This window comes from Pseudochaenichthys georgianus, chromosome 5, assembly GCF_902827115.2.
Source record: "Pseudochaenichthys georgianus chromosome 5, fPseGeo1.2, whole genome shotgun sequence".
Classification (NCBI taxonomy): Eukaryota; Metazoa; Chordata; class Actinopteri; order Perciformes; family Channichthyidae; genus Pseudochaenichthys; species Pseudochaenichthys georgianus.
In genome coordinates this window covers 9,323,721-9,339,343 of record NC_047507.1, presented here as the reverse complement: position 1 = coordinate 9,339,343, position 15,623 = coordinate 9,323,721, and the positions used below count along the sequence as shown (strand labels likewise).

General features: G+C 42.6%; 1 protein-coding gene across 1 annotated transcript in view; it reads right to left on the bottom strand.

Moving 5' to 3' along the window:
* The window catches only part of lrig1 (leucine-rich repeats and immunoglobulin-like domains 1), a 37,101-nt gene extending 24,958 nt beyond the window's left edge, over positions 1 to 12,143 (bottom strand). Inside the window, exon 1 of the mRNA XM_034082349.1 lies at positions 11,105 to 12,143. Within this exon, the coding sequence (XP_033938240.1) occupies positions 11,105 to 11,307 (203 nt within the window). The 5' untranslated portion in view covers positions 11,308 to 12,143. The remainder of the gene's footprint in view (positions 1 to 11,104) is intronic.
* Positions 12,144 to 15,623: the final 3,480 nt, after the last annotated feature.

Genomic DNA, 15,623 nt, shown 5'->3' with positions numbered 1-15,623 from the left:
GGTGATATAGCGTTACCACCGTCACAGAGTGGGGAGGAGGGGGTGAACCAACCGAACACCGCATTTTGGATTGAGCTTCCCACGGCACATGAATCAAATGTACTTCACGCACAAACAAGTGCTATCTGTGTCACACACCTCCTGCCCGGCTGGCATGCGGCTGGTCAGTTGGCAGAGAGACGGCTGCAGTGAGAGTGCTGCCTGTGCATTGGGGTGAGGCCAGACGAGACAAAGGGAGCCCACAGCTCCGAGCCGCTCGCCTCCCCGCCCCTCCATCCCTCTGTCCATACGTGAGAGACGGCCCAGGAATGCTTCACAGGCCTGCTGAGAGTTGGCTGCTTGTTCCCAGACACTGGGGACACTTTTACCTGATGCAACACATTCCTCATCCTCTTGTCCCACGAAAAGACCGCAGAGGGTTTAGGGGCTGCTGAACCCTGTTACTTCATGTCATTAATTCTTCATTTAAGAGGAAGTAGGCATGGATATTATGGAGGTAAATGTGAGGAGGCTGCAAAGGCCTGTAAACGATGTAAACTGTTTATGCCCATCAATCTCAATCTCCACCCCACTTGACAGATTTCCCTTTCTTGTCTTCTGTGTTTGATTGCAGATAATGACAGCCTCGCTCCGCAAATCTTCCTCCCTGCCCGTGTGTGTGTGTGTGTGGGGGGGGGGGGGGTGTGAGGAGATAATAGCAGGGCATGTGTCTAGCCTGCAGGCATTGGCCTGACAGGGAGCTGAGCATGTGTGTTGCTGGATTAGCCAGATGCACGCAACCTATCTTTTACTGGATTTATATTAGCAAAAGCCGGGATAATACATGATACTTTTTTGGGTACCGCCTCTAATAAGGTTCAAAGCAAGCAGACACTGATTGGTCAGAGAGAACTGTCATTTTTGCGACATGGGACATCCTGAAATGTTTAAGTAACCAACCATACCATCACATATGTGTTTGTTCCATCAATCCAGCAAACCTAAGCTGTACACTACAGTTGACGAAAAGCTCCCATTTTCTCTTCTGGTTGCCAATAAGGATTCAGCACCGAGAGGGCATTACCAGCTTCGAAAACAAAATAGAAAACTAGTACCATTATTGAGGCGGGTCGATCCCAAACTACGCTTTGAAAGCATAGGATGTGAAGGTCATTTACTGGGGAGCCTCACATTGCAACCCAGTTCACTAATGGCACATTTCCACTGCAGCGGGGTAGCCCCATTTAAGTGTCCTCGCTCAGGCCTCGGGCTGCCTCGCTGGCCGTCCGAGGCCGTGGCACATTTCCATTACAGTTTAGGACCTGGGGTAGCAACGCAGTGTAGGCGGGGCGATCGGCTTCACATTTCGAGTTGTTCCGTCAAGCTCCCGCTGGATTTTATCATCCCCAATGAGATTTAGGAACGTCGTCAACTCCTCCGTCATCAACTCCTCCGTCATCAACTCCTCCGTCGACCACGGTGTGCTTTTCTTTGACGTTGCCATTTTTGTAGCTCCTCCGTTTACAAAAATGCTGTGTATAAAAATGATGCAAGCTTGCTTCTAGATCTAGATATATATATATATATATATATATATATATATATATGCAACGCTAGGGATGATCTCACGCACGATCTTGTGACGATTCTCTCTGACCAATCAGCAGTCGAGAGTGTTGACGTCACTAGTTCAGCCCTGGCCTGATAGAACCACGATTTTATGGGGCCGGAAAAAGAGGAAAAAGTACCCGCTAGCCGGTGCTACGCTATATGGAAAGGCCACCAAAAACTGGCCTGGCCACTTGAGGACGCTTAAACGGGGCTACCCGCTGCAGTGGAAATGCGCCATAAATCGTTGTACAGGAGGCAATTACCTCGTTATGGTGGAGCTAAGTGAAAAATGACAGCTTTCCAATGGGCCGCCTCTGCCTGGAGGTACATTAATTCACACACACGGCTCAGACAAGTTGAACTTGGTATAGCGGTGTCATCTGGAAGAGCAATCTGTAGCTTTTATCAACCTGCTTTTGGCACAAAACAGGTTGAGATATTTTACCCAGTGAACCTTGAGTTACAAGCGTATAAAAGATGTATCCAGGGACACCGACTCCAAAGGGGTTTTTTATCTAGCATTTTAAGGTGGAGGAAATTGGCTATGCACATATTCATAGCTCCTCAATCTCAACACTTACAATAAAAAACTGGGCAAAACAGAACGACTAAGAAAGAAAGGCAAGTCACGTTTGAGAGCCAAACCTGCCGTACTGGTGCTAAAGGCCACGGCAACAAACAGAACGGGCCCTTTGTGTGAGTGTGCAAGCATGCATGTGCCTCTTTCTCAGTCACCGCTGGTGTTTACACAACTGAGACTTTTCCCCTTCATCTCACTCTCTTTATTTTCTTGCCTATCAGATTAGATAAGTTTCACAGCTTTCTAACACCTACTGTATGAAGCGATGGTGATAACACCCATTTCCCTCCCTCTACCTTCCCCCCTCACTGCTGTGGAAGGAGGGGAGGACTCCAGTGCTATGTGTGGTTAATGCTTTCCAGAAAGTGACCTTACAATCATGCCGTTTCTGGAAGAAGCCTTGAAACCATTAGAGTTTTGGACTTTGAGAGATGTAGACACCAACACTGTCAGGAACAAACACACAGAGAGAACAAACCGGCGACCTCCACAGGTTTACGTCATATTATTTAACCAGCCGGGGGGGGGGGGAAGGATATATCGAGATGTGAACAGTCGCTGTGATTAACCACGGCAAACACTACAAAGCAGTTTCACTTAAAGCTTCAAACGCAGCATTCCATTGTACGGTACAACTAGTTTAGACAAATGGGCAGGACTGTTTGAGATTAGTCAGCAGGATCTAAATCAAAAGATCTCTCTGCCAGGTACTTAACCGAAGAAAGTGTGTGATAATTCAAGGCCGCATGTTGAGCCAAATGCTTACTTTCCCACTGAAGTCAAGCCGTTCTGACTGGTGCCAAGCCAGGTGGGCACATTCTTTTTAAATCATTTGTATTTACTCAAAATAATGAAAAGGTGCAGTCGTGGCATTCATCCCTTTGTGAGGAAAAAGTGTTTTAACCACAGAAACATCGTATAGTTGTACTGCCGGTACACTCCAAGACAACATTTCTGAAGTTAAAACTACAAAATATTCACAAATATAAAAAACAGGCCCCGTTTACCATGGACCATCTGTTCTAAGCAGCTCTCGCCAACACTTCAACTGTGTTTAACAAACTGCTTGCCATCAGTGAGCACAAAGGTCAGCACAACCTCTTTCTGTCGGCAGAGCTGGAAACGTGAAACGAGAGGGCCGGTCTGGGATAAAGAGGTGCGGTTACACTTCCACCTTCCAACTCAAAACACCCGCCACCACCCAAACACCTCCCCACACCTTACAAACAATAAACACAAACAGTGAGAGACTGTTAAATATCAAGAAGGGAAATAGCATTGCTGCAAAACAAGAACACCCCAAATAGGCAAATGTCAGAAACAACAAATAATCAACCGCTTGTTGCCCTGAAGCTGTGCCACGAGTTCCAATCAGTTAAACAATCAACTACTCTTAAGATGAACTCGTCCATCAAGAATAAAAAACAAGTTTGTTTATTTCCGGTATGCGGTCGGTTTCCTTTTTCTCTGGTGAATATGCAGAACTCTGGGTTTTCTGAGTGTCTAACAATTGCTACTTGTGATTAGAGCTAAATGAGTAATCAAGAAAAATCCAAATGAGGATTAGTCGACTTTGATTTATGTCGCGGATCAGTGGTTTTTGTGTGACTTTAAGTGCTTTGTTTCCAAGAAACTTATGAACACATCCGTGGTAAATACAACCACATTGAAAGTGGTGCTTCTTCTCAGTGTTGATCAGCTAACAGCCCCATGTGTGACCCTAATAACTCTTTTTATCTTTAATTGTTGCTTTTATAAGCCTCAACAAAAATAGTTGCTAGATCGTCAGCCAACTCTGGGAAAGATACGTAAGCAATCTAAAAAGTTAGCTTCAATCTTGGAAATAAGTCTTCAAAAGACGACTCGTAAAACAAGGCTGCCTGACGAAGCAGAGTCTGAGGAAGAAAAAGAGGGCTCAGCGCCTGCAATAGGCCGTCATTGCTGGACCATGTAGCTGATCTGACATATAAAACTCATTAAAAGCCTTTAAAACATAGCTGTGTTATGGCTGCCGTGGGAGTAGAGGAAATCTGAGAGTGCAGGAGTGATGTCATAGCATATTACACTACTCTTGTAAGTCAGCACTGTGTGTGTGGGAGAGGGGAGATGTGGGGAGGGAGAACGAGCGCGGGGACTTGCACACACAGAGATACATCATCATTATCTCCCCCTTCGCTATCGTAGACAAATGCAGCGTGAACTTTGCTCGCTCAAAGTGTGAAGTGATGTCAGTGATGAGCCTTCTGTAGTCCGGCCGGGAGACGAAGGCCCTTTAATGTGGTCGATTTCAAAGCATCGTAAAAACTAGTCAAATAATAACCTCAGTGTCGGAAGGCCAGACACACACACACACACACACACACACACACACACACACACACACACACACACACACACACACACACACACACACACACACACACACACACACACACACACACACACACACACACACACACACACACACACACACACACACACACACACACACACACACACACACACACACACACACACACACACACACACACACACACACACACACACACACACACAACACTCTTCCTGTCATTAAGGGCCAGTTTATAGCCGGGCAACTGCAGTGAGAGTGTACACAAAGCCAGCTCCAGGACTCCATTTTACACAGCAGTCAAACAGAGGAAGGAAACAGGCAGAACAATATCTTATCAACTTTGACAAGGATAGAAGCATGAGCCGACAAACAACATTTCAGTCATAATTGTGATGATAAATGCGACAGGGGGATCTTAGGTGCAAGACCAGCGGAGTGTAGCGCTGATGGGATATTTCACCATTTGCATTACAGATTCCAAACGCCCCCCCCACACACACCCACACACACACACAACTCCACAAAGGAGCTTCACCAGCCTTTGAAATCAGTGAGGCTAGGGGGAGCGTGACTCTGTTTCTGAAGTTTTCCAAAGCAGGAAGCCGGGTTACATCTTGGGGCCATGTGCACGGACCATTCTTCACGCTGCTGCTTATGGGCTGACGCATGGGGATGGAGCGGGGCCCTCCAAACAAACAGGGAGATGGTTGGGAAAAGGGTCTGCAGTAGCCCCCGAGGCACTGTGCACCGACGACGCCAGCCTGGACCCTCCTCACGAGAGGCCAATAACACTATTGTTGTCTCGAGTTTAACACTGGATTACAGTGGTTTGTTCCACACAGCGCCACATGACTTCATCGTGAGTAAAAAGGCAATGGGCGACGTCCCCAATTCGTCTGAAAGAACAACATAAATACGGCACGTCTCTTCAGTGTATTGTTTCAGTATTGTGCAGACAGTTGACCCGACGCTCCCGACTTCAAAGCAAAGCAAAGAACGGTTTGATTAGTCAACTTTTCCCCCGCTTCATGTTTATTATACTAGCATGGAGCCATTGTCCACAGATTACACTCAATGATGAAAAAAAGGGTTTAAATAATGGACTTCAGATATATGTGAACATGTGGGTGTCTAGACAGTGAAGGTCTAATTTCTACAGAATCAGAAAGTACAGGGAGAGGTCGGAAATAACCCTGCTCACTTCTCGGAGGACTGGGGAGAAGCTGCTTCACTTGCGCAGACCCTCTCCCTCTCCGTCCAAGTCACGCTTTTTTTTTTCTCCCTAACATCTTCTCCAGATTTCCAAACTCTTACCAGATGTACAAAATTCACAGATGATTCATCGATCAAGCCCACTTTGTAGACACCGACTTTGGGGGAGAGGGAAAGGTGGAAGGGGAAAAAAAACTTGGCGCCCCAAAGTGTCTTCACAAAAGGGCCATCTATTCTGCTGACTAGATTCCTGGAGAATGACTTGAGGCAGCAGCTGTTTGATTAAAGCCAGTGCGAGGCCATGAGCTCACTTCCATGTCTTCATGTAAAAGTCTGACTTTATCAGTTGTTATTGGAGTAAGGGCTCAACCTTAGCTGGTCCTACTTAATTTGTTCACAGCTAATGTTATGCATGAATCATCTCAGTCGGTTAAAAGAGGTATCCATTACAACAGAAAATAGATTGCCGTTTGTTTTAAATTTCCATTTCGACACTCGTGGTGCTTTTACTGTCCGGCTTAACACCGAACAGCCTGATAAGGAAAAGAAAACTTAAAGAGCAGCAGATTAAAATCTGTGCCAAAGATAATAGCATTTTAAACCCTTCCAAGTTCTCGAGTTTGACTTTAATCTATCCACAAGGGCTAAGGAAACAATGACAATAAACAAACTTAGTATAATCACTCCCATTACCACAAGATTACAAGGCCGCGCAGCGAGAAATGTGCTGGAAACCACAATGGGCTCGGCCCTGCAGAGTATTGCCTCTCTCCCCCAACTGCTGAAATGTTCACCTGTTTAAGCGGAGAGAAGCATTTATGAAGTTCATGGACTTGACAAAATCGGTTAGGGTTAGGGGGGTACTTGGCCAAGATAGAAACACTGTGGGTTGCACAATCCTGCGGTGGTAATTCACTTGAGCTGTGTCTGATAGTGACATACAAGCAGACAGTCCTGTAATGTTTCATTTCCTCTGGGTTTTCCCAGTGTGTTACAACATGTGCGACAGTGGTTGAGGTTTCTGACCACCGACAGGACTTTCACCCACCAGAGGAACCAGCCTGAAGGAACCAGCCGCAGCCGCAGCAGACCGTGTCATTGACAAAACACTTCCATGCAGTGGGTGGAAAATATCCTCCTACCTCGCCCCATATTGCCCACAGGCCAGGTGATCTGTGGCCCCACCCTACGCCGACCAATCCGCAACCAGCAAGCAGAGCTCCCGGCCCCTGTCAGGAAACCGCCAACACAAACCCATTTCCTGAGGGTAGAAGCCAAAACCAACTGCTGGGGGTGGTGTTTACCAATAAGACTGCACTGTGAGGTTTAAGGCTACGACTTGGGGTCGAGTCGCGGAAGAACGCTGGGTGTACACCAAGCATTATGGCCAGCACGTTGGGAGTCTTGGGAAACCACTTGGGAAATGCTTTGGTTACAAAGGGGACCATTCAAGATCAGACTACTTCTTGCTTTTCAACAGAGTTTCTGCAAGTTAATAATGCAAGGACTTCAACTTCAACAAAGGACAATTAAGACAAACTTCTTTCTTTAACAATAAATAACAAAAGGATTTACAGTCCCAGGAGAGAAAGTAGAGGCGCTGGCAGAAAAACAAACAGACACGTATCTGCTTTATCTCTATCCAGCCACAGCAATCTCAGCCAGCAGAATTAGTAATGTTCATGCTTTTATTAACTCGCAAAATCCCATTACGCCAGTGGCTCTGTGGGTAAAAATGCTTTTCATACACATTACTCTGGCTGCAAATAAGATAAGGCACCACTCCTGAGAGGGAATATGTGACTGTGTGAGAGCAAACTTGCTTTGAATGTTATTAGGCTATTCATCAATCAGAAACAAGAGACAGACATCTGAGACGGGGTCAGGTTGACAAATGTTAGAAGCACTGCTGTAAAACAGCAACGGATAGGTTTAAAAAAACATACATAAAAAGGCAAAGGCCTAAGGAGAGAAACGATTTTCTTGCTATGTATCATTAGCTCATTATTATTGCAATAAGTCGTTACTATGTTGCAGTAAATAATTGTTTTTACCAAACGTAGTCAATCACACTTTTTCCCAACTAACCCTTATCCATCTTATCTCAGTCTGTTTTTTCAGGATTTGCCTCTTTATCACTATATCCACTTTTTAACATCCTCTGGACTTTAAGGATATCTACCAATGGATACATTTTGAAGATCTACCCCCTAGCTGCCTAACTCCTCTGGTTCTTGGAGTGACTTAAATACAGTGCATTATGGAACTTTTTTAATGAGGTCTAACGCCACTTAGATTAAATCCTAACGTCTTTTAAAGATGCAGATTTTTAAGAACATTACACAAACTTAAAGGTGGGGTAGGTAAGTTTGAGAAACCGGCTCGAGATCGCTAGAATTTGAAAATACACAACCGGAGAAAATCTGCCACTTCCTTATAGAGCCCCTCCTCCAACACACACGAACGCGCACATGACCAATGAGGGCACGAGATAAGTTTGTGCCCCGATGGAAGGCTGACAGGCAGGTAGGCCATCCAATCGATTGGTTGTACTTTTTACAGTATTACGGCTTCTACAGATGACTTTTTTTAATGGATTTTTTGTCAAAGCACTTCAGATATTCATTGCTATCGGGATGTTAAGGGCATTCCATGGAATATAACAAAAAGTGTACCTCGAGCCGGTTTCTGAAACTTACCTACCCCACCTTTAAGGCAGGAAACAAACGCATAGAAGTGTAACTTGTCGGGGCATCAAAGCCTACTTCTTTCTAGCTGTAAAATGTGCACTAAAAGCTATAAATACATTTGTCAGTGAGCAATATTATTCCACACCTGCACAAAACTCCCACATCCTGACAGATGATGACTCTCCTTAAGAACTATTTCCCCCTGTAAGCTGCAGTACAAATGCAGGTCCTGAGGTACCACTGCTGTGTTCATTACTGTTATCCCAATTTAAGAGCCTGTGTAAAGATAATTGCAGCAAATACATGGCAGCGCAATCCTTCTCCACCCACACAAAAGGGTGGGAAATCTCCATTCATTTTAAGCTGGGTTTATCCTCTCTGCTTGAACTACTGCAAACAGAGAGGATGTGGAACATGCACACATGCTTGTCAAATTCCTTTTTGGGGGGTTTGTTCTTTATTACTAAATGCAGTCATAGGTACTGTTTTAGCTACTTGTTGAAGTCAACCTAGGTGACATGTGTTTTCTGTCCCCAATACTGTCCTCCCTCCCACTACTGCTGCTGCTGCTGCTGCTCCCTCCCCGGGGTAAACATAACAGAGATAGTTGATTTCACACTGATTTAGCTTGGCTCAGATGCCTGAAGGTAGATCTGCACAAACACACTTTGTTTTAGAACAAGGCATTTGGCAAATGGACACTCAGTGAGCTCCATTGACACGATGAGCTATTATTATTGCACTCAGCACTTACTATATCAACTTTAACTTTCAACAGTACTAGTTCCCCTCTTGTATGAGAATAACTTACACTCACAAGCAGCACCTACACACGTTGTTTTGCACAGGCAGCACTCAGAAACTGAAATAACTTTCAAAAAGACATGTTAGCCACTCAAGTGGACAGGACTCTACGAATGGTACCTTATAATGGGATCACACCGGGCCACAAATTGTTCATACTTGTCTCTTTGTGTGTAGTAATCATCTGCTAATCTGGCTCGTTTACAGACCCCGAAGGAACTGAGCTGGTTCCCTTTGAGTCACGTCCCAGCGTTACGTGACTATCTCAAGCGGTGTGGAAATATTCAACCTAGGTGTTTTAAAAAGATAATTCAAAGCCATAAAGCCATTCCCTTTGAAAACAACAAGATTGCGGGTCCTTAAATCTTGACCGATAAGGTTTGTGTGAGATAACAGAAGTAGACTCGCGTTTTTGAGGTTTCATGCAGCTGTTTCACACGGGACATTTGTCCAATAGTAGTTGTCCTTTGTCCAGGAGAACAGGAGGAGCAGTGTGTGTCTACGTACTTGCATGATAAACAGCGTCTACACTTGAACTTGGCTAAGTGGTGCTTCAGGGCAATGAGGCTACACGGGCACAAGTGCCGTTATTCATGTTTTTAAAGGACTTTTTTAAAGTTGCATTCCTTACTTCCCAGGGGAAGATAAACTGCCTAACACAGGAACATGGGAGCCAGAGAAGTCTTTGGGTCTCTGGTCTTTAACCCCACGTTCCCAGAAGAAACACACACAAACAGATGCTGATGATTCTGCAACAAGATGCCCAATTGTCACAGAGGATTCACAAATGTCAATGTACAGAGGTGAGACAAATTGTTGATTCGGAGGACAGAGAGCTGTGTATTTCTGAAAATCAATTGTCGCAAAGAAGGGGCTTAGCCGTTATGACATGTGTAGCTGATTTTGTTTACTCAGCCTGATGGGACTGTTTGTTCATTCGAACATTGGAAATGCAAATACACGTTTGGATAGATACAAAAAGCGCACATCTTGTAATGTCTCCTAACTGCAATATGTCTGCAATATAATCCAACTTTTATTCAAAGACACTATTATACTACGAATTTCAAACTGATTTTTTTAAGAATAGTTTAAAAATAATGTTCAAACCAACAGGATAAGTTCAAGACACAATACACAGATGTGCCCCTATATGTCAATGTGCCCTTGAGCAAGGCATTTAACCTACAAAATAAATAATGTCCACAAACACAGTGGTCTATTTTGTGTATGTTTGTTCCACTTTCTGCAGCTATCTTTACACCTGTTACAATACATGAGAATACAAGCCTGAATTAAATTAAATTAAAGAAAACGGATACTGAAAGGTACATTTGGCCTACAGTCAAACACATAAAGAAACCAGTTTGCCTGTTGTCTTGTTATGAAAGAATAGGTGCTAACTTAATTCATGCATTGCATAAACAATTTGTTATCAAGTTACAACGTGATGGGTCAGAGCTGTGTGTACAAACATGGCTTGTGGTTTGTTGTTCCATTAGTTTCCAGAGAGGGGTGCAGGGACCTCCGAGGGGCTATAATGGGGTAAAAGGAGGTCCCACCAGGAACATTTGAAAAACTTAAATGTTACACCTAAAAACGTACTCAAAGTTACTGTTATGAAGAAAGAATACACATGACAACTGGCTCTTCTCACCCTGCAACACTTGATAGACAATTATGCAAATCCTAACCACATCTTCTCATACAGGATTCCTTCAGAGGAAACCGTATCGAAACCTGTCTCGTACGTATTAATACATTTGTGGTTAAGTTTTCTATGTTATTACGCACTTTTTGTTTCGTTATAAACATTGTTACCCACTTATGGGCCAGTCAATAAATAGGCTAGGTCAAAGTAAGCGCTTTACTTACAAGGAAACAGTCCGGACAGGAAGGTCCAGAGGCGTAGCTGTCAGCTCCAGGTTACTACAGTCCACTGCATCTCCGTCGCAGGTACAGTTCTGGGCACACGGCAAGTCTGAACTCAATCCATAACTGATAAACAGTTCGATCGACAAAATTAAATAAAAAACACATCGAGAAACATATCCAAATCGTCCCAGGGACGCCGCCATTTTGTATCCAGTTTTAATAGCGCGGCCGTTGAGATCTCTCCTCGCACCCACAAACTTGAATATTAATGTCTCTTCGGAAAAACTGGGAGACTTTTAGAGCACATTAATTGTCTTCTTGTGCTACGTGGGCTAGGAGAAACAACTGCAGTGCGGTAGTAAGTTTTCCATCCCAGTAATAAGTCATTTAGGACACAAGTTCCCGGTCCAACTTTCTCCTCTGCTGTCCGACGCGGGCTAAAAAAAAATCAAAGGTGATTCACAGAACTAGCAAAAGTAGAAGTCGTCCTTAAGTCACATTAAGTTAAAAAACAGTGTTCATGAAAGTCGTTTAACTACTTTCTTGATAGGATATCTGCTTTTGGTGACATGTTGTTAAAACATGCAACAGCAAAGTGTTAAAGGACACAGTAACTGTTGATCAATAGAGCAGCAGCGAGTTTGAAATGTTGCAAACCGGTTACACGTTGACTTCTCACTGCGTTACAACACGTCCACTACAAAGTTGTAAATGTAAAATATAAGTTAAGACCCGCGGGAATAGTGCCGAAAACTCCAGCGTTGGTCTCTCAAGCCGAGCGCTGCAGATCGTCCATATCTACCCAGCACTTCGCCGCTGTTAGCTGAATAAATCCAACTTTGAAACACACACAGTCCGATCCAGAAGAACTCAGCCGACAGCTTATCAGGTGCAGTCTGCGGTCACAAAATCTCCACGATCCGATTAATAGCAATATAGAGTGCCCCCTCCTTACGAACGTGTAGCACCACCATGAGTTTTTTCCTTTCTTGAGTTACTTTTCCTTTTTTTCCCTGGGAGATCGTTCCGTAGTCCCACGTTGGATGCACAACAGCGATTCCAGGGTCCTCCCCTGGCTCGCAGTGATTGGCTGTTGTGTTTGCTGGGCGGGTCAAGCCCTCACCTCATTGGTCAATGTGGGTTCTTCGAGTCGGAGAGCCTTTGAACGGCTGTCAGTCAGCGGTGGTTGGCCCCGCCCATGTTTCCCACCCCGGGGTGTGAAACCGCACCGCCACCTCCTCTCACTCTCACTGCTTCTTAAAGAGACAATCACCGGGATCAGGCTCTGTAATCGCATTATAACAAGCCATAATAACATAATTGGTTTGAATGCCATAATAATTCCATTTAAAGTGTTAGTTAGTAAGACTTAAATCAAGATTTTCATGTAAAAGAAAAAAAGAGAGAGGAAGTAATAAACAGCTTTTCCTCCACGCTTCACACAGGGCATTTGAAGAAGAATGCCAACAATTAGTTGGCCTAATTATACCCACACTTTTATTAACATTGCATTTACCACCAGTGAATAATGTTTTAATAGGTGTGCCTTTGCAAAATGATTGTAAACATACTTATTAGCTCTGTCAACAATCAACTGTTGAGTGTAGCAACTGTAACAACTGATTCGTTTGATGTGCCCAACATCAAAGCTCATTCTGAAGGAATAGTTCACTTTTCATTAACAGAATTGATATGGTCAGAAGCGCTAGGTTCATCTCAAAAAGGTTGCAACCGCTTTACATCCTCCTTGATGTGAGCCTAAATGAATAACAACTCCAAATGTTTGATCAAATAAGATACAATTACAGTTGAGTATTATATAAATAAGGAAAAGGCAAACATTTGTTTAAGTAAGTTGAGTGTAACCAATTGAAGACATATCTTTATGTTTGGAAAACAGTGTTTTTACTTGTATGTGACAACAATTACTCATTTGCAAGTACATTTTGTTCCATGCAAAGCATATTTAACCTACCAAGTGCATATGTATTACAATCAAATATATACTTAAAGTCCCAAAAGTAAAATTAATAGCTTATTTCAGAAATAAATAAAACGTATATGTATACCTGCTATAACTGTTTTGTATTGATAAGTATCTTAAATTGGCAAATATGAATACATAATAATGTAATAGTTTCTTAAATAGTGTCTTGATAATCTTAATCTGCAACATAACTAACTCCAGCTGTCAAATGAATGTAGTGGAATAACAATATAACATGCATATTGGCATAATAAGACTTAAGTAAAGTACCCTAAAATTGTTGTTACCTCGAGTACTTGAGTAAATGTGCTGTTTTACTCGGATTGTTACATCTTTCACCAGATGTGATTATTGAGCAAATGTTTTGTGCAGGTGTGTCAGAGCATCACATGATTGTGTGCTAACTAGGTGTGTACACTTGTGTGCAGTCACACCCACGCATGCATGCCTGTGTGTTTCATGCATCCACACTGACCTCTCTACCATTTGAGATCATGCCCTATAATGGCCACATGATAGCACATAATTCTTCCCAAATGTTGAAGTCATGTTTGCCCGTTTCTCTCAGAAATGCACATCTGTGATAAATCAGACTCCTGGCCCCATGAACACTTTTTTTCTCTTCAGATTTTTTCCTGGCACCGACAGACTGTATTGATTGACTTTGTCAGAGATATTGTGATAGCTCTGTGTTTGGAGAAGCCCCACATTTCATTGCTATTAATCACGGTAGCGAGGACACAGATATTCACACCTGCAGCACTGCAGGCGCTTTGCACAGTTCCTCGTTCCTTTTTTCCAGTGAATAGGCGAAGGTTTCACATTGCATCATGCATGTGTGAGTGAGCCTGCAGGTGAGGCCCTGCAGCTATAGAAGCAAAGAAAATATCTGAGAAATGAGACCCTGTTAAAACATGATTCATAATGGAAAACTGAGGTGTGGAGGACAAACAATATGTACAAGTTTGCACTGAAATCCTATTAGTTTCAGACTTTAGAAAGGTTTGGAGGTGTAAAATGACTTTAAATAGAATACTCTCTTAGGATAACTTCATCAAATGTCTGTATATCGAATCTGCACTTAACAATAAATGTCAGAAATACATAACATTTCTAAAGTTGACAAACGGCACAGTAGTTTTTTCCTCCACTGAGAAAAGACTCAGGCTTGCTTTGATAGAAATATTTGTTATGATAAGATTTGATACAATATAACTATTTTATACTATTTATACTATTATTTTTCTAATGAGCATATGTCTGTATGTGGCATGTTGGATAATTATGTATACATCATAATGTTTCAGCATATAGACTTTACAATAGTATCTTCCTCATAACTATCTATGACGTGTAATTTGAAGTGTTTGCCTAATAATAAAGTTAGTTAATTATGCAGCCTTTAAATAATAATTAGAATAAGTTAAGAAGCTTTACTACAATACCCCACTGCTATAAAATGTTGTACATTGACATTGTAAGAAAAAGTAAGTATCATCAACAAAAGGTATTTAAAGTTAAATTGCCCAATGCAGAAATAATAAATTAAAAAAACATCCAGAAAACCAAAAAAAAGAATACTTCACATGTAAAATGTTTATATATGGCAATTCATCATCTCTCAAAAGTCTAGTTGATTAATAGTCTAATGTTCTGCATGATATTTTGGCTGGTTTGACTTATAAGGGACATTATATTTGTCATAATTTCAGTGCTGGTTGTCTTGGTGGTGCCCAGCAAACAATGTGGGCTTCGTAAATAATTGGACAGCCTTCTGGGGAAAACCTGGTCTGATTAAGAGAGATGGCATTCATCCTACTTTGGATGGTGCAGATCTCATTTCGGCAAACATTTCATGGCTTTGTGGACTTAATCCATGACAAACTGGAGTTGAGACCAGGAGGCGGAGTCGCAGTCTTACACGCTTCTCTGCGCTCTCTCCTAGGCAGTCATCCATAGGAATCCCGAACCCAATAAAATACCCAATATTAGCGGTGTGTGTGTCTGCCCAAGGACAATTTAAGGTAAAACCTAATAGAGGTGTCATACATAATAACCTAATAAAAGTAAATGTAACAACTACTACAGTGCAACAAAACAGGAAGATTAAATGTGGTCTCTTAAACATAAGATTTCTAGCATCTAAAGCAATATTGGTAAATGAGTTAATATCAGATTATAATATTGATATATGCTGTCTCACTGAAACTTGGTTGAGACATGAAGAATATGTCAGCATAAATGAGGCTACTCCACGCAGCCATATCAACACTCATATTGCTCGAGGCACGGGCCGAGGAGGTGGAGTTGCAGCAATCTTTGACTCAAGTTTACTTATCAATACTAAACCAAAATTAAATTATACCTCCTTTGAAAGCCTCTTTTTTAGTCTTACGCATCCGACCTGGAACATTTGCAGCCAATCTTATTTGTTACAGTGTATCGTGCACCAGGTCCTTATTCAGAATTCTTATCAGAATTCTCTGAGTTTTTATCAACTTTGGTTCTTAAAACAGACAAAGTAATTATCGT